Genomic DNA, 26,028 nt, shown 5'->3' with positions numbered 1-26,028 from the left:
TGGGGTAAAAATGTTTATTTAAATTTATTATAGTTAAATGAATTTAGTAAATTATTCCATATATTGTATTATAAGTGAATTGACACTAAACTATAAATGATACTAATAAGGTTTTAAAAATGAAAAACAGTAAAAATCCTTCATGTAAGATATGGAAGTTGAAAAGTAAATTAACTGTAAACTAAATTATAAACTGTAGACATAATATAAAGTATTATAAGTAAAATACCTATAAACTACCAAATAATGTGTAAGGAACCATTTCTATTGTTTGTCCTTTTTTACCTGTTTCCTCAGGTATTTTAAAATTCCCATTCCGTTGTTACTACACTGTTTTCCTGGTGTAGTTCCCTGTGGTTCAAATTTTACTACTTGTACTTCTTGCTGTTTCTGAAGGATTGCTAATGGTAGCCCTTGTTGCACCGGCGGAACTTTTTGTAAATGTTCCACCTGCGGAACTTTTTGTAATTGTTGAATTTCTTGCACCTGCGGTACTTTTTGGACTTTATGCACCTGCTGCACTTGTAGCTCGTCAGGATTTTTTTCCAGGGCATTATCGCTATCACCTTCTGATCCTAATGTAAGTTTATCTGCATCAAGCTTCCTTGTGCGTGCTGGAAAAAAATAAAAATAAAAAATAAAAAATTTTGAAATGGAAGATCCTGTGTAACAAATTTAATCAGTTACTATGATCGAGCCGCAGAAATTTTACAGGAAAGATATGGTTGGGTTGACTGCATCTATCTGGACCTAAAAGAGGCATTCAATAGAATTCCACATAAGAGTTTGTTCTGGAAACTGGAACATATTGGAGGGGTGACAGGTAAGCTTCTAACATGGATTAAAAAATTTCAAACTGATAGAAAAATGAGGGCAGTAATCAGAGGCAATGTATTGGACTGGAGAAATGTCACGAGTGGAGTACCACAGGGTTTAGTTCTGGCATTCATGGATAAATAATAAATAAATTGTTCATGATTTTTTTAGACAAAAGCTAGAATATGCAGCAGTTGTATGGTGCCCATATCTTAAGAAGTACATGTACAAACTTGAAATGATACAAAGACGTCATGGGTGTCATAGGGGCACCAGCACACTGGTTTGCTAAAGGGCCCTTAATGCTGTCGAGACCTTATGGGCCCTTGGACCCATTACGTTAAGACATAGTGCTGTATTGGGCCACACACTTTTTGCCATATACATCAACGACAGAGATGATTGAATTGAAATTATATATATATATATATATATATATATATATATATATATATATATATATATATATATATATATATATATATACATATATATATATATACATATATATATATATATATATATATATATATATATATGTATATATATATACATATGTATATATATATATATACATATGTATATATATATATATATATGAGAGAAAATAATAGGTGGTGATATATTTATATATTATGTGAACTACTTACACAAAAAGAAGTTAGTGGTGAAGATCTTCTTGTCCTCTTCTTGTATTACGTTGTTTGGTAAAATACCATGTGTCACCCGTGCTGGTCCTTTCTTGTAATAGATAACGATTGATTCATACCCACAGCCACGCAGATATGTTAGCTGAAAAGCAAATAATATTTAAACAATAACACTATCTGGGAAAATGCAACAAAATAAATGTTTGAAGCATAGCTGGGCATGTGCAATAGAACCCATAATAGAATCACAATACCAGAAATAAATATATTTGATATCCCCAGAGTCAAAGTTATTCTGTGTAAATACTCTATGCAAATAAAGGGACCTTGTCTATGGAACTAACTTGCTAACAAATTTAAAAACTGTCCAACTTCTGCCATTTTAAAAAATAAAACCAAAAAGTACCTAAATTTTTTCTTGATAGTTTCCTAACTAGTGTATTAAACTCGCACTGTATCTTATGAAATCCAATGCCAGAATATATGTGCCTAAACCATACAACTTTTCCATTGTAATCATTGCTATCACCTTATATCATGATTGTTATATTGAATGCATATCTTACTATATTATACCTTGAAATATTCCTCAAATTATGCTACAATTTATATGTTGATAACCCTCAAATTTTACTTTAATGTACATAGTAATCTTTGTGATACTTTCTTACAATGTACCAGCCAATTTTTTCCATTTAAGCTTTAAATTGCCTATTTAAAATTATCTGTTAGATTAAGGACCTGCCCAAAACACTATGTGTGCTAGTGGCTTTACAAGAATGTAAAAAGTAAAGTAAAGGAAAAGTACAAGAACAAAACAAGAAAATTATGCTTATGCAAAATTATGCTACAATGTACCTATTAATAATCTTAAAATTTGCTACAAATTACCTACTTATAATTATGTGTTAAATTATGGACTTTCCCATAATGATATGCATGTTAGTGGCATTACCTATACTGCCTACCTGGAGCCCCCTAGAGAGATAGTGACACAAGTTAAGGTAATCCCTTTAGTAAGGTGCTGGGTCAACATAAATAAGCTATAACTAATAAGGACACAAATCAATATGTTCATTTAACAGTGGTATTAACATTTATATAAATATAGCTAAGAATAAGTTTTTACAAGTGTAACAAAGTGAAAGAAATGTATGAAAATTTTGATGATATATTAAAATGCTCATTGATTGAACTTGTCTTCCTATATATAAAGTATAAAAATAGTAAACACAGTACCATTATTGTTGTCTGTAGTTATTTTTGGAACATCTGGTATGTACAGCATACTGTCAAAATCCGATGATCTATCTGAAAAATTGATTGGTAGCGTAAATATTTGAATTCATTGCATAGCCTTTTATACAAACAAAAAAGAAAAATTGTACAGAAAAGCTAACACAACATTATAACACCTTTCTGTGGTACTTTCTATGGTACAAAAGAAAACAAACCTTAATTATAAAGGAAAATAAACTGACAGAAGAACTATGAATACTGCTGAAAATACTTTCCACAAAATATCTGAACCAAGGGATAGTACCCCGAGATTTGAAATATGAAAATTTCACCCTTACAGTATTTAAAAAAAAAGCAGAAAGAGTTAAGCACAAAACTAATGTCCGATCAGCTAGGTATAACACATCTGCAAGCTCATGGCGAAAATCCTAAGGGAGGGAATCATTTACCATCTTTCAGTGAAAAATCTTATTCAATCGACACACCATGGTCTTCTTAAAAACAGATGCTACCTTATAAACCTCCTCACTTTTGGGACATGGTAACATGGTACTCAGATAAAGGGTTTCCGGTGGATGTAGTATACATGGATTATGCTAAAGACTTTAATAAGGTACCACATGGAAGACTAGCAAGGAAATTACAGGTTCATGAAAAAAATTGTAAAGTGCACAAAACAATAGTTAAAACAAAGAGAGCAAAAGGTCATACTAAATGGGAATGAATATGAAGAAATGTGTTAAGTTGAGTACCTCAGGGGTCCATTTTTAAGTCTAAAATATTTTTCATATATTGAACATCTATGATATAGAAAAGAATATAATCTAATCAACCACATCCTCATATTTGCAAATGCCTGGCATTTCACGAGCACTTTGTCCGGGGTTTATATTCTAGCCGGGGAGGATTTACTGGGTTAGGCTAACCTAACCTAACTTAACCAAACCAAACCAAGTATCTCAAGTTACAAATATCTCTGGGAATTCATATTATCTGCTGTTGTAGAATTGACAAAATGGACAGTGTCAACAAAATTATTCCCACATACTCCGTCACTATGTGATGGAGTACACATAGAATAGGGACTGAATTGTCCCTGACAGGGACAATTCTGTAACAAATGTTCTAGCATAAAACTTTGTACAGTTTAGTAATTCCTTACCATTTGATGTACTAGGTAGATCCATGTTTGGTGAAGTTTTATAGCTGGAGCTGGAAGATCCTGTCGAGATGACTTCTTCAAAGAGAATAGCTTCAACACATTGTGTCTTGAGTCTTCCAGTACTTGGCCTACAGTTACCAGATCTGATTTACAGAAACTAGTGAACTATGGAGATAAGATTGTTAATAATATACTTTTTTTGAGATTCATATGACTTGCAGCTTAAAAACCAATCTTATTTTAAAATAGTACACTAAAGTACATAGCAAATTGCGAAATTCGTAGTTTTTTAACTACTTTAAAGCTAAATTCTCAAGCTTTGAAAATAAGCACAATTTGCTATTTTAAGCGGAATCTGGCAACTCTGATTTAGCATGTAAACATTGACTTGCATTCACAATGTAGTTATTTATTTTTCAACAATTTAAAACGAGTTATGAAAATACACACATTGGTACATTATTGCAAAGGCACTATACTATATATATATATATATAAATTGTTGCAAGTCGAGCAACAAATATTTTACATTGAACAACAAATGAGATTGGAAAAGCAGTATTGCCAAAATAGACCCCAGACACACCCTGTGGGTAGTAATGGACCCCCATACCGACCCTATGAGGGGTAGTGGACCCCATAATAACACTATGGGCGATAGTGGACACTATACAAACACTATGGGCGGTAGTTGACTTCATAGAGACCCTGTGGGCGGTAAGGGACCCCCTATCGACCCTGTGGGCGGCAGTGGACCCCCTATCGGTCCTGTGGGCGGCAGTGGACCCCCTACAGACCCTGTGGGCGGCAGTGGACCCCTACCGAACGTGTGGGCGGCAGTGGACCCCCTACCGACCCTGTGGGCAGCAGTGGACCCCCTATCGATCCTGTGGGCGGTAGTGGACCCCCCCCATATCGACCCTGTGGGCGGCAGTGGACCCCCTATCGATCCTGTGGGCGGCAGTGGACCCCCTACCGACCCAGTGGGTGGCAGTGGACCCCCTGCCGACCCTGTGGGCGGTAGTGGACCCCTACCGACCCTGTGGACGGTAGTTGACTTCATAGCGACCCAGTGGGCGGTAGTGAACCCCATACCGACCCTGTGGGTGGCGGTGGACTCCATACCGACTCTGTGGGCGGCAGTGAACCCTATATACTAATCCTGTGGGCGATACTGTACCCTATAGTCATCCTGTGGGGGCAATGGATGCCATACATATCCAGTGGGTGTTATTGTACCCCATACTTATTCTGTGGGTGGTTGGAGCCCCATACCCATCCTGTGGGTTATAGTGGACCCCATACTCATCCTGTGGGTGGTATTGGACCCCATACCTATCCTGTGGGTGGTTGTGAGCCCATACCCATCCTGTCGGTGGTAGTGGACGCAATACACATCCAGTGGATGGTATTGGATCCCATACCCTTCCTGTGGGTGGAAGTGATCCCCATACCATTCCTGTGGGTGGATGTGACCCCCATACTCATCCTGCGGGTGTTATTGGACCCCTTACCCACCTAACAGGTGGTAGTGGACCCTAATCCTATAGTTTCCAATAATCCACACCATACCATCCTGTTTGCAGTAGTTTACCCTATATACATTCCAACATAACATCGTTTTCTGTTAGCGTTCCTACAAAACATTCTTTAAAGATTTCTAAAGCACAAACTATAGTATATAATATTGATTGGTGAAGCACTTATTCTATGTAATAATTTATTGTGCTTATTATAATTTACTAAGAACAACTAATATTTCTCAAAACAAAACTACGAGCCTTCAATAGGATGTAGCTGATCTGTAATATTATAAGAGCATGGACAATAGTAGGTGAATTTCACAACCCATGTGGGACCTGAAAACTACAATTTTCGTTATAATTGAACCAATCACGACTATTCAGCTATCTACGTTGATGGACGAGTACTGTGAGACGTAAATTGGTACGTGAGGAAGAGTTTGAGCCTTGGTAAAAAAGTTAACTGGGAATATATCACATATGTACTAAATCACATTCCACATATTGACTTTAAGCACTAGTCATATATGTACTGTCTTGTGTGAGAACGGGTTGCATTTACTCCAGTCCTGACCCTCTTGCTCTAAATGCCACAGTAAATACTGAGCTAAATAAAGTCCATCTTTGGCTAACTGCCAACAAACTCACCCTTAACATTGACAAAACCTTCTATATTCTGTTTGGCAATAAATCCTCTAGTCTTATAAATCTCAAAATAAACAATACCCAAATTTGTAACAAATTAGATGGCAAATTCCTTGGCATTCTCATTGACCACAAGCTGAATTTCCAGGGACACATTCTAAATATATCAAAAAAAGTTTCAAAAACTGTGGGCATTCTTTCTAAGATCAGATATTATGTACCACGCCCTGCTCTGGTGACTCTCTATTACTCCCTTATCTATCCTTATCTCAACTATGGTATTTGTGCTTGGGGTTCTACTACCCAAAATCACTTACGTCCTCTAATTACCCAACACAAAGCCGCTATTAGAACAATATCCAACTCTGGCCCCAGACATCACTCGGTACCCCTACTCAAATCTCTTAATATGTTAGACATTAAGTCACTGCACATTCTCTCATGTGTATTATACATATATAAAACGCTAAACTATAATGCCAATCCTGATCTTAAAAGCTTCATAGAAGGTTGTAACAGAACCCATGAGCACCACACCAGAAATAAATACAGTTTTGATATTCCTAGAGTACGTCTTAATCAAACTAGAAATGCTCTGCAAATCAAGGGGCCCAGAATGTGGAATGACCTTCCCAACCATGTTAAAGACTGTACCTCTCTCAACCAGTTTAAGATAAAAACTAAACACTACCTAATAAATTCCCTGTAATCTACCTCACTCCTCTATTGTCAACCCATGTCTGTTATTTTCTTTTTTTTTTCTTTTTTTTAATCAACACTGTTTGTCAACCTATTGTATTTGTGCTGCTTTTTCAGTCATGTTCCCCCTTTTTTTTTATCTTTATTTGTATTTGTTCTCAACATCTTTTATTCTTTATGCTCAATTAGTATTAAGTTCTAGATATTAATGTTTTTTCTTGCCCGAAACGCATTGCGTAATAGTGGCTTTAGGCATTGTATGTACTAGCTCTATCTATATATCAATCCATTAATGTAACATCACTTGTATGTATATACCTTACCTGAATAAACATCTGAATCTGAATCTGAATCTGAATTAGTATTAAGTTCTAGATATTAATGTTTTTCTTGCCCGAAACGCATTGCGTAATAGTGGCTTTAGGCATTGTATGTACTAGCTCTATCTATATATCAATCCATTAATGTAACATCACTTGTATGTATATACCTTACCTGAATAAACATCTGAATCAACATCTGAATGTCTAGTCAAGTCGCATTTTTTAAGGAATTTTTTTCTACATACGTCACATGAAAACCATTTTTCTCTAATGTGTTGTTTGTTTGTTTTTTCACATTCACTGCACTTTGGAGTTTTACCGGTATGAATTGTAAAAAGGATAGTCTTCTTTGTATGAGTTGTGAAATGGACTGTTAGTGTTCTTATTGTACTATATTTTTTTCCACATACATCACATAAAAAAAAGTTGTTTGTTGTATGGGTTTTTGTTTGATCAAGTGACATCTCTAAGAGAATTATCTCACTTCCACCTGAAAATAAAATAAAATAAATTAATTTATATAATTATTCTGATTTATAATATATACATTGACTCTTATTACATTATAGTAATATGATATACTTTATTTTTATTACTTAATAATTAACTTTGTTATAATAGACTTAAGTAAATTATACAACATACGTATGGGGTTGGGGTTGAAGAAACATTAAATGTTGAATGTGCTTTAGATTGTGTGATTGTTGTTTTACTACTCAGAATGAAGTGTCCATGAAGTATGGCGAACCTGTAATGATTTGCATAGCCTGGCAAACTCTTTTATATACCAATCCAGTCAGACTGATACAGACTTGAGAGGCTATAGTTACTTACTCAGTTATTTGTGACGTATTTTCATTATGTTTTTGTAATTGTTTAACTGATCAATAACCATTTGAGAATATATTTTTCTCTCTCTCTCTCTCTCTTTTTCTCCTACCCTATGTTATATATTTATATATTTACAATGAAGGGAAGAGAAGAGGATGGCTCACTGGGATGTGTTTTGTCAAAGAAAAACCCAGCACAATAACACTGCCTGAGTAGTAGGTGACTGCCCTCAACAAGAAGAGCAAGGGTTTATATAGACCTGCTCTCTCTCTCTCTCTCTCTCTCTCTCTCTCTCTCTCCAAGTGTTAGTTTAAAATATTATTTGTTTCTTCAAGTCAATCTTCATCTAACAAACAAGATGTGGGAAGTAAATCAATCAATGAAAATGAGATGATGTGTAAAATTCACAAAGTTTTGGCTTTGTTAATATTTATTATGTTGATATATTGGTGTTATAGTAATGGTCAGATGGATAACGAAGACATGATCAATATAATATAATGTTAAGACAAATTGTCCTAGTGTTAGGTGGTTACCTAACTTTTAAATAAAATGATACAACCAGTTTTTGTCCCACCCCCCTCTATACTACTAAATTTTATAAGATAGGAATTAAATAAAGGATATTTAATTTCTATATCTCTTTTATACGCTCTAAATAAACCTTTTCTCTATGATTCTTGTCAAATATTCTTGCATCATTTAGAATTTTTGAAGTGTTCACACATCGCATCTTGAAACGATCCCGATCTGCAGCAGCTGTGTTCCACATTTTACCATCTATTCTAGCTTTCTGATAGGCATATGCCCATACATATATATATCGTATCGTTATATGTAGATTAAATTGAACTTCCTTTTTCATTTTTTCTTTTCTCTCCTCCATTATCCTCTATTTGACAAGTACACGTTTAGGTTCAGGTCTGAAAAGAAAACATAAACAAAGAATCACACTCCCACGATGATTGATTGATTGAATACAGTTCCAACAACCAACACCCACAATACCACCAACATCACCATCATTTTATAATTATCTGAAAATGACCAAAAAAATAGGTCTTTGTATATTATAAGCTCAGAAATATATATATAATACAATGTTAAATAACAAGATTATGATTTTTTAATATAAATAATGTAAATGTCATATAATACCTTCAAGAGATGATTTTGAGGATTAGCTAAAGATGCGCGTTGGAGTAACTCTTAACCCAGCTTAGACCGACTTATCTCCTCTCCGTCCCTTATTAGAATGCACAAGATATTGTGGGTATCTCTTTTACATCCTGTCATCATATACATTACAATAGACTTGCCCAGCTGATAAATGGACCGACTCAGCCGGATTTCCTTGAAAAATCTATATATGATTTGATTTACATACCTTATTTTTTAACTAATTATCTTTTTAGTAATAATATTTAAACAAGTTAGTATATCATGCTTTACAGTATTAAATCCTACATATAACAAAATAATCCCAATTTTATTAAACATTTTTTTTTTTAAATCTCTGTTAATTTGTTCAATGTCTATATAATGAGTAGGACCTTGAATTTCTATACCTAATTGTAAATCTGAGAAATATATATCAATTTCAAATAATTTGTTATTTTTTAATAGTCCTCTTTTGTTTATATCTACTTTGATATTATTATTTTTTTGTTTTTTTGTTAAATGATAAAATATAGATTTATATACACGATATTCTAATTTACTCTTAAATTTTCCCAAAGGAAAATTTCTATATTTTTTATTCATAGTTTTTTATATCCCATTTACAATAGATTTTTCTTTATAAGAAAAAATCACTTAAAAAAATAAAAAAAAAATATGTTACATTTTGAGTAAGAAAAAGACATAGGTGGGAATTTTGAATGTATATAATTGAAACCAAAAATGCATAATTTTCAAATAAATAACAACAGCGATGATTTACAAGAAGATGTTGATGATGGGGGTTCTGGTAGGCGTTGTCACTGGTGTGTGTGTGTGGATAAAGTGTGAGTAGTGGTATCTATGATTTTCCCAAATTTCATCTTAATAATGTAAGATAGATACTTTTTTTATGGTACTTGCACTTGGCTCTCCACCCCATCCTATCTGTGATTAATTTCGTGAAACCATTATAAATATACAGATAAAGAATATCTTTCTCTCATTCTATCACAGATTACAATGGATAAGCTGGTGCTTGCAGCAATGGCCTTAGTGGTGTTGTTCTTGGAGGCACAAGTTCTGGCGGCGGTGATGATGGCGCTCTTGGATGCACTGGTCCTGGCGGTAATGGTGATGCTCTTGGTAGTTCTGGTCCTGGCTGTGGTGGTGGTGGTGCTTTTTGAGGTTCTGGTTCTAGTAGTGGAAGTATTGTTCTTGAAGGTCCTGGTCCTGGTGGTGGTGGTCAAATTGCTTGAGGCCATATTAGGACAACCCCTGGGCCCAGCAACCCCTCGGTCCGGTCCGCAACCAGTCACCCTTTTTTTTCTTACAAACCCGTCATGAAAATGTTCATTCCTCTTACCAATCACACATATATCATATTGTCGAATATGGTAAAAAAATGACAAATTAGCTAACTAGCTAGTTAGGAATATAATTTCTAAACTGTATTAATATGGAGTATAATAATAAAAATTATTTATAGTTATGGATTTCATTAAATCACAATGATTCCTCCCTGGACAACAAACCATCCACCATCCTTCTTCTTCCAGCACAAGCGTACTCCTGATTATACTTCCAAAAAACTTTCTTCTAACTTTTGAATACCCAATATAATATTAACTGTTTTAAGTGGATTCGCTCGAGATTTATCTGGGCGATGTCGGCAAACCTTTATAATGTTTCTGTTGTTATTTAACAACACCTCATATATCTCACCATCATGAAAATTTTCAAATGGTAATGATGGGGATATTGATGGTTTGGATATGCTTAATTCCCCTTGAAAGAAAATGTAATAAGGTGCTAAATCATTTCTAAAATGGGCTCGTAATACTTGTAATATATTCATCCTTTCTGCAGCATTAAAAGCCGTAGAGACAATGTCTATAATGGCAACTGGTCGATAATTATGTACCATAAAGGAAGATGAATTATTGTTTATAGAGTATAGATCAGTTTCTACTGTAAAAATGAATCGATCAAAGAATGGAGAATATGTTGGGGTATTAAATGTGGATGTGATGTCGATAACATCAGAGGATTTGAAATAACAAAATGACTTGGGTAAAAACGTAAAATTCCATTATTACCATCCAACTTAGGGAATATATAAACAGGAGATTGATTCAAACTTTCAGACGGAGTTGGATGATGGGGAGTACTATCTTCATGAACATGTTGATACATACTAAGATTTAAAGGAAGTTGAGCTTCTAATCTCCAAGAAGTATACCAGTAAATTGAAGTTCCCGAAGGCGGTGATATTGTAGGTACACCCTCAGTATTCATTGTTAAAGCAGGTCCTGTCTCACTTTGTTGTAAATCTTTTGTTTCTAAAGTGAAAGGGAATATTTGGGTATGATCATTAGGAATGTATCGATGATATAGAACAGTTTTGGTTGAATAATCTAGGAGGTAAGTTGTTTTTATACAAAGATCACTTCCATCAAGAAAGCTAGCCATACCTACTAACATGCTTTCCCCACTGCTATCATCACTACTATTATGTTGTATATACTGGGCATCGTAAAAAGATTCCCCTTCATCACTAATATAAACAAATTCTAATGTGAGGGAATCTAAACGAAAAACCACTTTTTTGTCACGGAATTTCTTATATTGAATAAAATATCTATTCTGTTGTGGTTCAATAATTAGGCGATAGTCTCCAATCCGCATTTCTAAAACCCTAGAAATATATTGCATGGATAGTTCACCCAAGGGAGCTAAATGAGCTTGAATAAGTGGATGTGCAATATCCACATGACGCCGACATTCACGTTCTTCTACAAAATGAGTATTTTTACAAATTAAATTTTGGTCAGTATTCTGTCCTACCCTCATTATAGCCTCAAATGAAATAGAAATTTTATGAGGGGGTAGGTTACGATTAGTCTTGATACATGAATGTATAATTTCCGTAGCAGAATACAATTTACCATTGTTTTTAAACATCGAATATTTATGAGCTGCATAGGCCATTAAAATTTTATTTTGTAGAATTTCTCTACCATTTACAAAAATAGCATTTGCTAATATTTCATCGATTATTAAATTACATTTAACTTTCATTTTCGGGTTTAATTTTAATATCAATACAATTTTGAATTATCCAGTTATAGACTAGTATACATGAATGTTTAAGACACTCTAACTGCCGTTTAATATCGTCGCTTGATGATTGATGTCTAAGAAAATATTCAAATAAAAAATATGGACAACTTTTAGAATTAACTAGCTTAGTTAAATCTTCACAGAGTTTTATTCCATAAACTTCTGTAATTATTTTATGTATTGTTTTCAAAAGGTATTTCAAAACGGTTGAATGGAAGGAATTGAAGAGTTTGATCATATCTACAGTTTCATCGTCCTTTAATATTGGTGGTAACTGTATTTTTTGTTTTTTGGGTGATTTTGATTGCATATGTTGATTTACAATACTATCCTTAATACGATTATATTCATTATGAAGAGAAAAAATGTTTAAAACTGCTTTCCCTAAAATTTCAATTTTAATTAATTCATCCTCTTCATTTGATAATATATGTTTTTTTTTTTTATCTTTCTTTTGGGTGATGGAACAGTTGACAATGATACATTTTGACTTCTATTATAATAATAGTCTAATATATTATTAGTAACAGAATCCAGTAATGTATTTACAAATTTAGAGGGATCTTCTTTCATTTTTAAAACAATAAAATTACTATCCACATTTTTATCAGACCCAGAACCTAGATTACTTAATGGTTCAATCACCTCCTGAACTATGTCATCGACAAAGTCTTTACAAATTTGTTGACGTCGATTCATTGTTAAGTTTTATAAGACTAAAAAAAAAAAAGAATTAATCTCCTTTTATGCCCTTCTAAAAAAAAATACTATAGAAATTTAGTTTTCTATTTACCATTCCAAATACAATTGTTTAGGACAAAATTCCAATAAAACCATGATTATATATGTTTGTTGCCATTTATTTAAATTGTTCAATTGTATTCGACCAAACTGTCGAATTTTATATTGCTACTAAAATATAATATAACTAGGATGTGGAATGAAATCAGTCTCTCTATTTTTTCAAACTCCTTCTCTCATATATTAAAAATATTTCTATCAATCTTAAAGTACTATACAAAACAGTATGTTATCATTCAAATAGCTATTGATTGAGGTGCTTATCAGAGTCAGTCTCTGAAAAATCTTCAAATCAAGTAACATGAAGAAAAACACCATAACTAAGTATTTACAATCACATATAGTTGGGAGAAGAGCGGCTTCTATGAAGTTCGGAAAGACTGTTGTTGGACTTTACATCTTTAACTTCATCTGTTCACCAATCCCTGAAAATTAAAATAATGAATTTATGATTTTTCAAGGATTTTCGTAAACCCATGAAACCAGGAACATTCATTTTTAATAGCTTAATTTTCAACAAATTTCAAATAATAAATATATTTTGATGTCCAAAACTAAAACTAAAATACAAATTACTTACCACAACCATTTCCTTCTGATAAACTTTCTGTGTCTGAATTCAATAATATCAGTGACGATGAATCTTCTTGATTCTCTGGCGCAGGGAGAGGGTTGTACTTTTCTGATTAATATTGCTGTTGTTTGATGCTTTAGGTAAGGTTGTGACGAGCTGAGATGTAAGGTTTTTGGATAATGAAGCTGTCGATTGAAGGTGAAGATCATCATCCTCCCATTTATGAGGGGATGAAGGTGAGGCAGAATTGGTAGTTTTGTTAGAGATATATGGAGAAAGATTTTGGCACCTTCCCTAGCCCTCACTCAATGATGATAACTTAGAAGATGAGAAAGAATATTTGCATTAAGCATCAAATAATAAACTTTAACTTTCCTCATCGTATCCCTTCTGCCTACCCACCACCCACACCATCCCTCCTGTCTGCAGCAAGTACACACTCGTTTGGGTTCTACCTAAATAATAAACTTTACTTTCCTCATTATATCCTACCTACCTACCACTCACACCATCCGTACACACACTCCTGGGTTCTACGTAACTTTTTTTATACTATAAAAAATAGGAAAACAATGACATTGGACACACTAAGTATACCACCCAATTTAATCCATGAAAATTCTATACGAACAAGAAAAAGAAATCTCACACAATCTTCATCACCATCGAGAAAAAATGAAGATCCATTAGAGACTGAAATTATAAGTGACCATCAAAATGCTGCAATAGAAACTGAAATTCCTTCTTTTAAAACAGAAATAAGATCATTAAAAGAAAAGAAAATAGGTTCATACATAAATTATCAGATGGAAAAAATATTAATAATAACTATTTTTATTCTATTTTTAGTAAGTCTTTGGGAAAATAATTGGATTTTGGGAATAATTATTTTACTAACTATATTTTTGATTAAACCTATCCTTAGTAAAATAATAGCAGGATGGCTCATTGATATTTCAAATCGTAACGACTAAAAAAAAAAAAAAAAAAAATACATAATTGTTTATAGGCCAAATTAAAATTAAATTGTTACACTTTTATTTTATTTACGTTTTAAGACTTTTGTTGTAATAAAAATCACAACAAAATCTATTTACTATGTATTTCAATTCCAGGGATAAAAGATACTTACAATATATATTTTTTTTTATTAACTAAAATATAAATTACATTTCATTTTCATATAATTATTATATAATAATGATTAACACAAGAGGTATTTTCAATTATCGGCATCGACAATGGGCTTTACCTGGTGGAAACCTTAAACCCTGTCCTAAATGTTCGATCATTGATTCAGCCGATGCTGAATTAGAATTATTTCTTAGACACAGTCTCTACAATAAGCTTCAAATCGAAAATGGTAGTTTTGAAAAGTTATTTAAAATTTACCCTGGCATAACATTTCATCTGAGTAATCAACCATATCTACTAAAATCCAAAAGTGATGAATCCCAATTTATAAAATATTATCTAGATCGCAAATTGGTACTAGGGGTAGGACTACAACTTCCTGAATGGGATAATGACAAGCGACTAGCAGATTATGCCAAGTATAATTTTGCAGTGCCTGTAATGAAAAGTGGTCAAATGTGGCAAATGTTGGTAGAAGATCCTGATAGACCTATTGATTATGAACAATGGAAGTGCTGGCAAAGTAATCGGCTAATCCCCCCAAATACACATTTCCCGTTTAAATGTCTTATATGTGAAAACTTCCCCTTTGACGTTTATCCGGGCAATTTCATTGTGAGTGAATCTGTATGTTCCATCAAGTCGATAATATGGCCAGATCGTCGACGTCCTCATTTTAGCAGAAAAGAAAAAGCAGTTATTATTTATGAAGAATCTAAGATTAAAAAATGGCCTTTTCTCTCTTCCTATATAAACCAGGATATTAATCATTTAGGAAATATGGCAATCTTTACAACTGGTGAAATATTTATTAATTGTTTTTTAAATCTAGCTATACGCAAAGTAAATGCTACACTACTCCATAACAAGGTGGTTAAAATTTTGAAAGATCTTAAACATTCACTTTCTCAAGAAAATTTAACAGTTTTAATATAATATTATCGATTAAAAAGGAGCGATGCTAACAAAAATAATCTTAAAATTTTGGAAAATTATACATCCAATCATAATAATAATAATAATAATAATATGAATGAAGGGAACAATGATATAAGATTAAAATTATCAGGACCACGAGTAGCTATGATTGCAATTAATCCTTTGAAAGTTAAAGCCACTGCTATTCGGTGTGGTCATATTGATGAGAGTATTACGCAAACAAAAATATTAAGCAATTCTGCAAGTATAAATAATTTAAATGAAAATAATGGTGGTAATTCATTTAATAATAGCGGGAATAATGAATGGAATAAAATTGGTCGGTTTAGTCGGAATTATTCATCTAATTCATATGCCAATATATGTCTGGTGGCATGTGGATTACAAAAATTATTGCCTAAAGATTCCAAAGCCAAAGAGCCTAAATCTATAACGGTAAGTGAGGTCGGTTTCATTGATTTACTCAATACACCTGATACTCCTCAACGATGTGGTATCATATTAGAAATGATACCTGATGTGATAATCGCCTCTACCAGCATGTGTAATTCACAACCTGATAAATTCTTATTTACATATCTCCCTCAACTAAGACAAGTGGGAAATCCTTCACAACTTGATCAGTTAGAATCTAAATTTGTCTATACAATTATTCATAATAAACTGTTTAATTTCCCATTAGATTCGATCAAGAATGGTTCTGCAGCTCAACATTTTTTTCCTCATTTGCCTCTAGTTCAATGGGAATATGTTTGTTTATTTGGAGTAGACAATTTATACCGATTTGTTCAATATATTTTGAAATTAAATATCGCCTGTATAGAATTATTAGAATACAAAAAATATCAACTGTGGATATGCACCAGTCTGCCACGTATGTCTTATAAAATTTTACCCAATGGCCAACTCTATACGTCTAAGGAAATAGACACTTTTCAAATGGAGGCTAATCCATTTTTTTATTTACCACCTCAAATGCAACCTCAGATTTTTCTCAGAAAAGAAAATAGTGATCTCAAAGAGGATTTTGAATTACTCCATATTGGTTATGACCGGGAAAAAATACCTAATATTATGGGGCCAAATGCTCGAGCGATTAGCCGTCCTAATGCTGCCCATCCCCCTCGAATTAGTAACAGTCTGCAATCGTATCGTCATTACGCTGGTATTTCTGTCAATACTCATTCTGTAGGTGAAATTCATCAAAAGACAGTTATTCATACATTATACACAACATCTCGAATGAGTAAACTTTTACCCATTCCTTGTCAAAATCCTATGGTGGCAGTAGTAAACTGGCACAATCCCGAAGACAGTATTACAGTAAAACAAGATAGTATAGACCGTGGGTTATTTTCAGGTGTTTCTTATGAAACATCAATTGTTCGATATAATTATGGATCAGGACAGAATGCACTACCAACTTTTTGTCAGACCTATTTTGATCAGCATACCCCACTTCAACGTGGTGTTCAGTTGGGAATTTTAAAAGGGGTTAATCCCAAGTGTCAAGAAGATAATAGTTTGCTTAATTTTACAAATGGAGAAATAGAATTCGTTCACATAGATGCCAATACTCTTGCTCTTATTTGGAATGGTAAAATTGGGGATTTAAAAGAGCCTATATATGACGATTCTGTTCCAGTATCCACAGGGACGAAGAATGGAAAAGGGAGTCGAAATGACTACCGAGTTACAGTAAATGATCCACACCACCCTTCCCTTGAACGGCAACAACGGTTGAAGAAATCTCAATATTCTTTAGCTTTTAAAGAACATCATCCTAATTACATTACATTTAGGTACTTTAAAATAGATAGTGTAGATTTACCAGTACTACAAAGTTGGCGTTTTTCTCTGATAACAGTGTCACCATATATACCATCTTTAGGTGATAAGTTACAAACACCCATTTCACAAAAAGGTGTAATTGGGCGATTAGTTAGTGAACAGGATATGCCTTACATAAAATTAATGAGTCAGGGTGATATGTTTTCATCAAATGTACCCATTGATGTTTTAGTTAACCCTCATTCACTTAAAAGACAAGCTCCAGATTTATATTGCAATACCTTTGATAATTTGAATTACATGGATGCAGCTTTTACTCTCACTTTTGAAAATGTTATTGAACATCTACAGTGGGGTCGAAAAACTTGTACTGGAATCCTTATGAATCCCTATACGGGTGAACCATATTTAAATAGAGATAATGAGCCAGTTTTAGCTAGTTTATATGAAGGTTCTTATATGTGTGTTACCAATCACCGCGCAAATGCTACGATGCACACTTCACGAGCAGATGAAGTTGTATTTTCTGAACTGACCGGAGCACCAGTTCGAGGACGACGTGGTGGTCTTTCCACAGGACCCATGGAACTTGTATCATTCCGTAGTATAGGAGCTGCTTGAATTCATACAGAATTGACTCAAATACGCTCAGACATGAAACACATTGAATTGGAAACTATTCAAAATAATGAAACAGAAACAGAAACAGAAAAAAATTAAAATGAAAGTGGAGTTATCTGTGGATCAAAATACCTTCAACGTTATCATGACGATTTAATGTTAGCAAATATTAACTTAGCATACAAATGTACATCCATGGTAAATATTGAAGAAATTAAAAAAAAAAAATATTGTTATTGTTAAATATGCTTGTTTAATAATTTACATTCACCTAAGCCTTATTATTTATTAAACTGACTCTTTGCCACAGGGAAATAATTGTTGTGACACTAGTAAACTAGCTCTCTATAACTGCAGTGATTGGAAATCACCTCAGCCATAAAAAACTGGCTCTTTGCCACAAGGAAAAATAACTGCAGTGACTGGAAATCACCTCAGCCATAAAAAAACTGGCTCTTTGCCACAAGGAAAAATAACTGCAGTGACTGGAAATCACCTCAGCCATAAAAAAACTGGCTCTTTGCCACAAGGAAAAATAACTGCAGTGACTGGAAATCACCTCAGCCATAAAAAAACTGGCTCTTTGCCACAAGGAAAAATAACTGCAGTGACTGGAAATCACCTCAGCTATAAAAACTGGCTCTTTGCCACAAGGAAAAATAACTGCAGTGACTGGAAATCACCTCAGCTATAAAAACTGGCTCTTTGCCACAAGGAAAAATAACTGCAGTGACTGGAAATCATCTCAGCTATAAAAACTGGCTCTTTGCCACAAGGACATAACCTGTGTTAGAATTGGAGTAAGTAAAGAATGTGTGTTATGCAATCGGTAAATAACTTTATTCTTACTTCTTCTTCTTCTTCCTCTTTTGCACTGGGGAAGCCGGCAGAGTGACTGACCAGAGAGACAGAATCATACGTTGCTGATAGAAACAGTCCTGTAAAACAGATAATAAGGCGTAAGTAAGGTTAATATTTTGTGTCTCTTATATAGAAATTACCACTTGATTTGTGTTAACTTACTTAATGTGTCTAAGAATCTTGTCATAACTATTGACTTTAAATAAACTTTCAATTGGAGTATGTGTGTATATATGGATGACTGATCTTACCTGCAGCTGATTGTTGGTTCTGATGTCCAACAATGAGGTTATTATTAGCAGACATCTGGATGTAATCGGCAGTGTCCCCCTTGACCTTGATCTTCTCGGGACCGACCATGGTGTCAGCCTCAACTCTCGTGGAAACTAGTAGACACAAGACTATTATCTTGAATACTTCCCCTTCCATACTCTTCTGTACATATACAAAACCCAGCACGAGATGCTGTCAGAGTAGCAGGCGCCGGCCCTGTCAAACGTGTATGAGCAGTATATTCTTATTATTCTACTGCAGATAATTAATTCTCTCAAATAGCGGGTGCTGTAGCTGTAGGAGAATGAGTTTTCTTGTAGGATGTTGGTTAGACTGCTGTGGTTTTGAACACTGTGGAGGCGACGACGGCGACACGCGCCATCTTATATACAGCGAGGTTACCTCAGCCAGACTCCAGGGCGTCCGGTTGTGAAGAACACTTTCCACTATCTTTTTGGTCGAGTTTTATATTAAACTAAGCTTAGGTTGACTTATTCAGCTTGTCTTATCAGCCATAATATTTATTATTTTTTTTAGATCAGGTGACCCAGAGTACATCATCAACATTAAGAAAGAAGTACCCCTAATAAACTTCGGTCACACTTACTTCACACTACCATCCATGTTCACTGGTCAAGATCCTAAAAATCGTGTATATTATTACTCTTGTTAACTACTGATTTTTATATTATTACTCTTGTTAACTACTGATTTTAAATCTTCCACAACTCTTAGATTTTCAGGACCTTCAGTGAGTTTGAGTATATTAATCTCTTTATTCAGTCTATTTCAGCATCACTACAAAAATTATACAATTACAGAATGCAAACTATAACTAATCCTCTGAGATGATAATATACCTTTATCTTATAAGATAAAACTATAAATTATATCCTTTTCCCCAATTTGAATTATATCATAATGAGTTGGGGATTACAGATTACTTTTCTCCCTGAACACCAATTATTCATCTACTAACTAGGATATAATTCAAAATTTAAAATAATATACAAACTATATTATAATGTTATTGATGAAAAGATTTTTATCACATCAGTTGCTAAAAGAAGATAATTAAATTTTATTTTCACCACACATATATATATTTAAGGAATCTGATATAGATTTATGTTAATTATACTTTTGTATAAGAGGAGGCAAGAAGTTCCAAGGCAATCATAATAGTCATGGTATCATCCAAAAAAAACAACAACAAAAAATTGAAAAGAAAAAATGTATCCATAATGAGAAATTCTTCAGAGAAATAATTACAGACAAAGTGAAGAAAATAGTGGACATGCTTATTAATGTCCATGGTAAAGGAGATAAAATGATTTATAACCTCTTCAATTTAGATAGGTATTGGGAAAAAGTATCCACGGTTCCTTTAACCCAAAATACTTATGTAAATGCCTGTTTGTCTTACTTGAGAGATCCAGTGCACACATATGACGCTCTCATCAGAATGAATGTTTTATCTCATAATGAAAAAGGTGATTACATGTTTGGTCATCCAGTAATATTACATGATAATCATCTTGCTGGACGACAGCTTCTAATTAAACGTTCTCATGTGGATGTGATTATTGGGACTGTGACAACTGAACAAGGATTGCTAAATGGTATCTATAATACTGGTCCGATTACTTGCCAATCAGTCACATGTAGCTTCCGTGAATATCTGATAGCTAAAAAATTTTATAATAAATTTGTACAAAATTGTATTTAATAAATCAAATTATAAAAACTGAAATGTATTTTTGTTATGAAGGTATCCATCTCTTTATACAAAGTAGCTACATTCCAACATTCGGTTTCAGTATCCCCAAAAATTTATCCTTTTCCCCAGTTTGAAATATTTTCATAAACAGTTGAAGATTTTAGGTCAAAAAAAAAAAATAATAATACATTCGCTATTATTCCAAGAAAAAAAATGCTTTATAATCATTTCTAAATAAATGGATCCATATTTTTGGCTGTGTTTGGCACAAGCCAGCTATTGTTCATAAATTTCATATTCTCTTGTTCAGCTGACACAGTGCTGTATCTGCTCTAGGCAACCAGCTAGCTATGTCGCAACCTTATTATTTAGAACGGGAACTTTAGTTTAGGTGGACGTCACCATGAATTTAATGAATAGTTCAGATTGGAGAATTATCAATTACCACAATACCATCATTACAACATGAGGCGATTTTTTTTTAAAGTAAAACGAAAGATATAATTAGTTAAACCAAAAAATATATTTCATTTGTTGTTTTATAAATCAAAGAGATATATATTTTTAATTTCATTTTTAATAACTCCTTTACTCTAAATTATTTCAGATTAAGAAAAATATACTTTAGTTACGTGACTAATTAAATTGCGACATATTGGACAGTTACTAAGTTGTAAAAGACACAATTCACAGACACAAAAATGTTGACAGGGTAAAATGAGAACACAACGTTCTTTATCTTGGCAAATATTACAGCGTGTATTCATTAAATTCTTATCATGTTGACAATCGGATGAAACTGTGAGTTGTTGACGTCCTAAATTCTTTATAGTAAAGCTCAATATCTGATCACATTTGGGATCAGATATACAATAAGTAGTTGTATTAGGCTCATTATAAGTCCTGGTTAATGTTACTGTGTCATTATTCATTGAGGTTAAACATATATTTCCAACTTCATCTTTTTCGTTTTGATTATTTTCTTCTATGATTTTAATCCTTTTAAATTTTCTTTGGTTAAAATATAAATATCTTGTTATAAAAGCTATAGCTTGATCATATGATTTAAATGATCGTCCATAGAGTATTACTACATCTTTAAATACTCTTTTAACAATATCGCGTTTGTAACTTTTAGATAAAGTTACTAAAATATCTAATTTGTTCATCATTTGCATAATTATATCATTAGAAAATATTTTGGGGGGATATTTAGTGATTGTAGATGAACGTATATTTTTAATAAAATCAGGCCCTTTCATGATCAATATATAATAACATTGTGTTGACCAACGCCCATGTTCTATCCATGGATCATGACCTTCTTTCCAATTTCGAAAATGCATATTGCAATAGAAACAGATTACTTCATCTCCACGAGGTGGTTTTTTATAAAAAAAAAAACCCAGCTTGGGCTAACTCTTTTGGGCTGGGATGTTTTATTGAAAGTGGCCACGAGTCTTTGAAACTAGACAAGCGAACTCTAACCTCACTATATTTTTCATGATGTGGAGTTTTATGCGAGAGTATCCCCTTGAGTAATTTGTTTTTTTGATCTAATTCAAATTCCAAATCTTTATTATACTTAATATACTTGGGTTCTATGAGATAAGATGAAAATTCAATAGGAATATTACCTACTGGTTCGCCCTTCAAAAATGGACATTTAGGGCTTATTCTCCTATGAAATTCACTAAGTTTAATAGTGTTGTTATTTAAAATGAGTATTATATCATCATTGAAATAATCGTCATCATTTAAAATATCATCCCAAGAATTTACATAGACATAACAAAATGCACAAGCGCATTCTATTCCTTTTTTCAGATAGAAGAAGCCATTAGTTACCAACTCTTTGGGCTTTGGGTTACTTACAGGCCAATTAATAAATGTTTCTAATCGCTCTTGCTCGTATTTTAAATCATTGTCTATACACAGCATCTTTTATACTGATTAATCCTTGTGTCTTTTCTTCTATATATCAACATAAAATATTTTTTTTTTTTTTTTACTGAATAGTTAAAATAGCTTTTATTTCATCACTAGTAGTTAAAAAATGTATTTTTAATTTGGTTGATTCTTTATTTTTTCTTAGTAAACCTACCTCCACATATGAATTTATATTAAATATATTTATTGGCAGAGGTTTATAATTATTATTATTATTATTATTATTATTATCATTATTATCTATTACATATATATTTGCTTGATTTACATTAGCTTCACTAAATAATTTTTGAACTAAAATACTCACACAAGCCATAATATTTTTCATATCTTGATTAAAAGGTGAGGAATATGATGATGGGGGAAAAATATAAAAAAATTTATTGCTTATATCGATTAAATCTGGAATAGTTTGCCCAGATATATACTGCATATTAATATTTTTTTTATATACTATTAATGAAACTTGGTTCAACTAGAACCATACACACAAATCCACATTCACATTACAAGGTAATATATATGACACAGCATAAAGTATTCTGTGATAACATATGCTATTGACCTCAGAAACATTGACAGAGTTTATCATGTTATGAATTCAACAAAAATCATCTTAAATAATCATATAATTATTTATGCAACCTTTATTCCCATTTTCTTAATAATAGAAATTAATTTCTCCTTGTTTCTAAAGATTTCCTGATAAAGTGACACTTTATGTTGAAGAACTTTGTTTTCTTGGATCAGATTATTCATATCCAGCACAATTTTTCTGTGGTCAACGTATTGGCAAGTAATTGATGAACCTGTTGGTGGGTCAAGATTAAAATACGGGACCCTTTACTTGCAAGAAGAATTTCCTTCATTGTTGTTATGGGTTGATTTTCTTCACTTGGGTCTTGGGGACAAGGACGCTTTTGGGAAGTTGAAACAGTCTTTACTCCAATCTCGTTTCCTTGGGAAATTCTGGTACGTCCATAGGTTCTGGGTCTGGCGGGTCTGGTACTACTTCCAGCATTTTCTTGACCTATTGCTCCAGTTGAATTTACTCCAATGTCGCTTCCTTGGGAAATACTGATAGGTCCATGTGTTCTGAGTCTGGCGGGTCTTACACTTCTACTGGCATTTTCTGCACTGAGTTCATGGGAAGTTGTTGCAACAACAGTCTGACCTACTGTGGAAGATGATGGAGTTGCCGCTCCAGTTGAATTTACTCCAATGTTGCTTCTTTTAGATAATTGCTGTTGTGTTCTGGGTCCTGCTAATTTCGGAGGCAATGGGTCCACTCTAACTCTAGCAGCGAAAGTAGATGTTCTGCCTAAGTCTAAACAAACCGAACCATCAGTTATTCTGTTATAGCCACTGCCTCGGACACGTACTAAAGACCTTATTAGCAATTTCATGTCAAATTCATATGGTGCAACCATTATGAAAACACTGTGCGCTCTCTTATTTTATATGATCAATTGTTATCCACTTCCCTAGAAAGAAACTTCCAACAGACAAAGGGTGGTTGTAGACCAGTTGATGGACAGGTTGGTTGGGTGGCTGTTGACCAGTTGATGGACAGGTTGGTTGGGTGGTGGTTGAGCAGTTGATGGACAGGTTACTACCGTGAAAGAAAAAAAAAAATATTTGAAAAAGAATAAGACACATACACACATACATTAGTATATTAAATATCTCTGTAGCTGAGAGAGCCATCTATAATAACCTTTCGATATGATGCGGAGCCTGGCCAGAAGGTGTGGACCTCTTAGCAGGAGTTGAATAAGACTAACTGCAGTGTTTCCGTCGCCACCTACCATAACTCGCTTATTTTTTGCCCTTCTAGCCCCCCCCCCCCCCATCATCCCCCAACTCAGCATTGTTGTATATTGCAGTTGTGACTCAATAATTAGAGAGTCGCTTAGTTGAATGCCACCATACCATCTTCAAAACTACACTGGCTATAACTTCATTAAAGTAATCGACATATATAAGCTCACCTTTACATGGATGTAATTGTTCAGAAGCTCATGTTCATTTTCATAATAAATATATTTTTGTGATAACTGAAGAATCATCATTTTATACAATTGCCATTTTGATATAGGATGTGACATAAAATAAAGCTTGAAAATATCAACAATTTTTTCGTTATTTTTTGGGAATTGTTTGCTGATCTTCCTTAGACTAGTACCACGTAAAGTCCCAGTTCTGACTAAGCACTGTGTCAGCTGAGCCATATATAAGTATTCGTGGCCGCCGGCCATCCACTGACGGCCAGTCACACACTCTTCGCTGCTCTTCCAAAGAAAAAAAAAAAAGTGGTACGAAAAGCTCTCTTCAGAAAGAACTCACGCTGTTTCCTCAGATGGAATTAGAATGTAAGCTTATTCCTCATACAAATATAATATGTGATATTATTTTTTCTCAAAAGTATCAGACACCTGATCTAGATGAAATCCAAAACAATTAAAATATACCTTGTCATTTGAAATCTCGGTTAATTACAAGGTTAGTAATGCCTGTGTGAAAATTGGCCATACCACCAAAGATCCTCATCGAGTTGATTTGGCTTATTACACACTGGAGAATGGTGGCAAATCTTTACAAACTCACACTTACTATGAACTTGAACCCCTTTTCCAATCTCTGATGTCTCTTATTTATTTATTTTTTTTTTGAGGGGGGGGGGAGGTATTTACAAAATTCCTTTCTCTAATGAGTTGACTGCTTACCATCGACATCCTTTTATTTATTTTCAACTATTCCTCCCCTTATAGTGTTTATATGTCTATCCTTTAGATTCTTTTTCTCTGTTAATGCCTCGACTTGTCGCCTGCCTTGAGTCTTATCTTTTGTCCTTTGTTTTGCGTCTTTTAAGTTCGTTTTATCTCTTTTTTGTGTGGTTGTTTTCTCAACAGTTTCAGGCGAAGAAACTTTCTGAGAGGCGATTGCTTTTAAAATGCTGTCATCACCCAATACACTTTCGTACTTAACTTTTAGGTTTTTAAGGAACCACGATTTTTCTGCTTCCATATTAGCCTCGTGTAATAACGCAATCGATTTTAAATTCTTCTTTTCGTTATCGATAGACTCTATTTGATTATTATCCTCATTGTTGCTTATAGAATACGTACCATTTATCAGTGTTAATTTACTAATATTGTATAGAATTGGGAAAACGGGTGCTATTTCTATAGCTTC

The 26,028-nt window shown here is 33.4% G+C and overlaps 1 protein-coding gene across 1 annotated transcript; it reads right to left on the bottom strand.

Annotated features, from left to right (window-relative positions):
- LOC138360121 (uncharacterized) lies at positions 1 to 4,027 on the bottom strand. The gene is made up of 3 exons (XM_069320057.1): positions 3,868 to 4,027; positions 1,467 to 1,608; positions 1 to 614 (listed from the first exon to the last, which is right to left on the bottom strand). The coding sequence occupies exons 1-3, from the start codon at positions 3,868 to 3,870 to the stop codon at positions 265 to 267; spliced, it is 495 nt and encodes a 164-aa protein (XP_069176158.1). The 5' UTR covers positions 3,871 to 4,027; the 3' UTR covers positions 1 to 264.
- Positions 4,028 to 26,028: the final 22,001 nt, after the last annotated feature.

The sequence above is a fragment of the Procambarus clarkii genome, unplaced genomic scaffold (genome assembly GCF_040958095.1).
Source record: "Procambarus clarkii isolate CNS0578487 unplaced genomic scaffold, FALCON_Pclarkii_2.0 HiC_scaffold_96, whole genome shotgun sequence".
Taxonomy (NCBI): domain Eukaryota; kingdom Metazoa; phylum Arthropoda; class Malacostraca; order Decapoda; family Cambaridae; genus Procambarus; species Procambarus clarkii.
This window is presented reverse-complemented; position numbering and strand designations above follow the sequence as displayed.

Excerpts from the sequence above, each read along its gene's own strand:
- LOC138360121 (XM_069320057.1), bottom strand. Across the intron at positions 615-1,466 it reads CACCACTAACTTCTTTTTGT|CACGCACAAGGAAGCTTGAT; the intron begins GTAAGTAGTTCA and ends ATTTTTTTCCAG.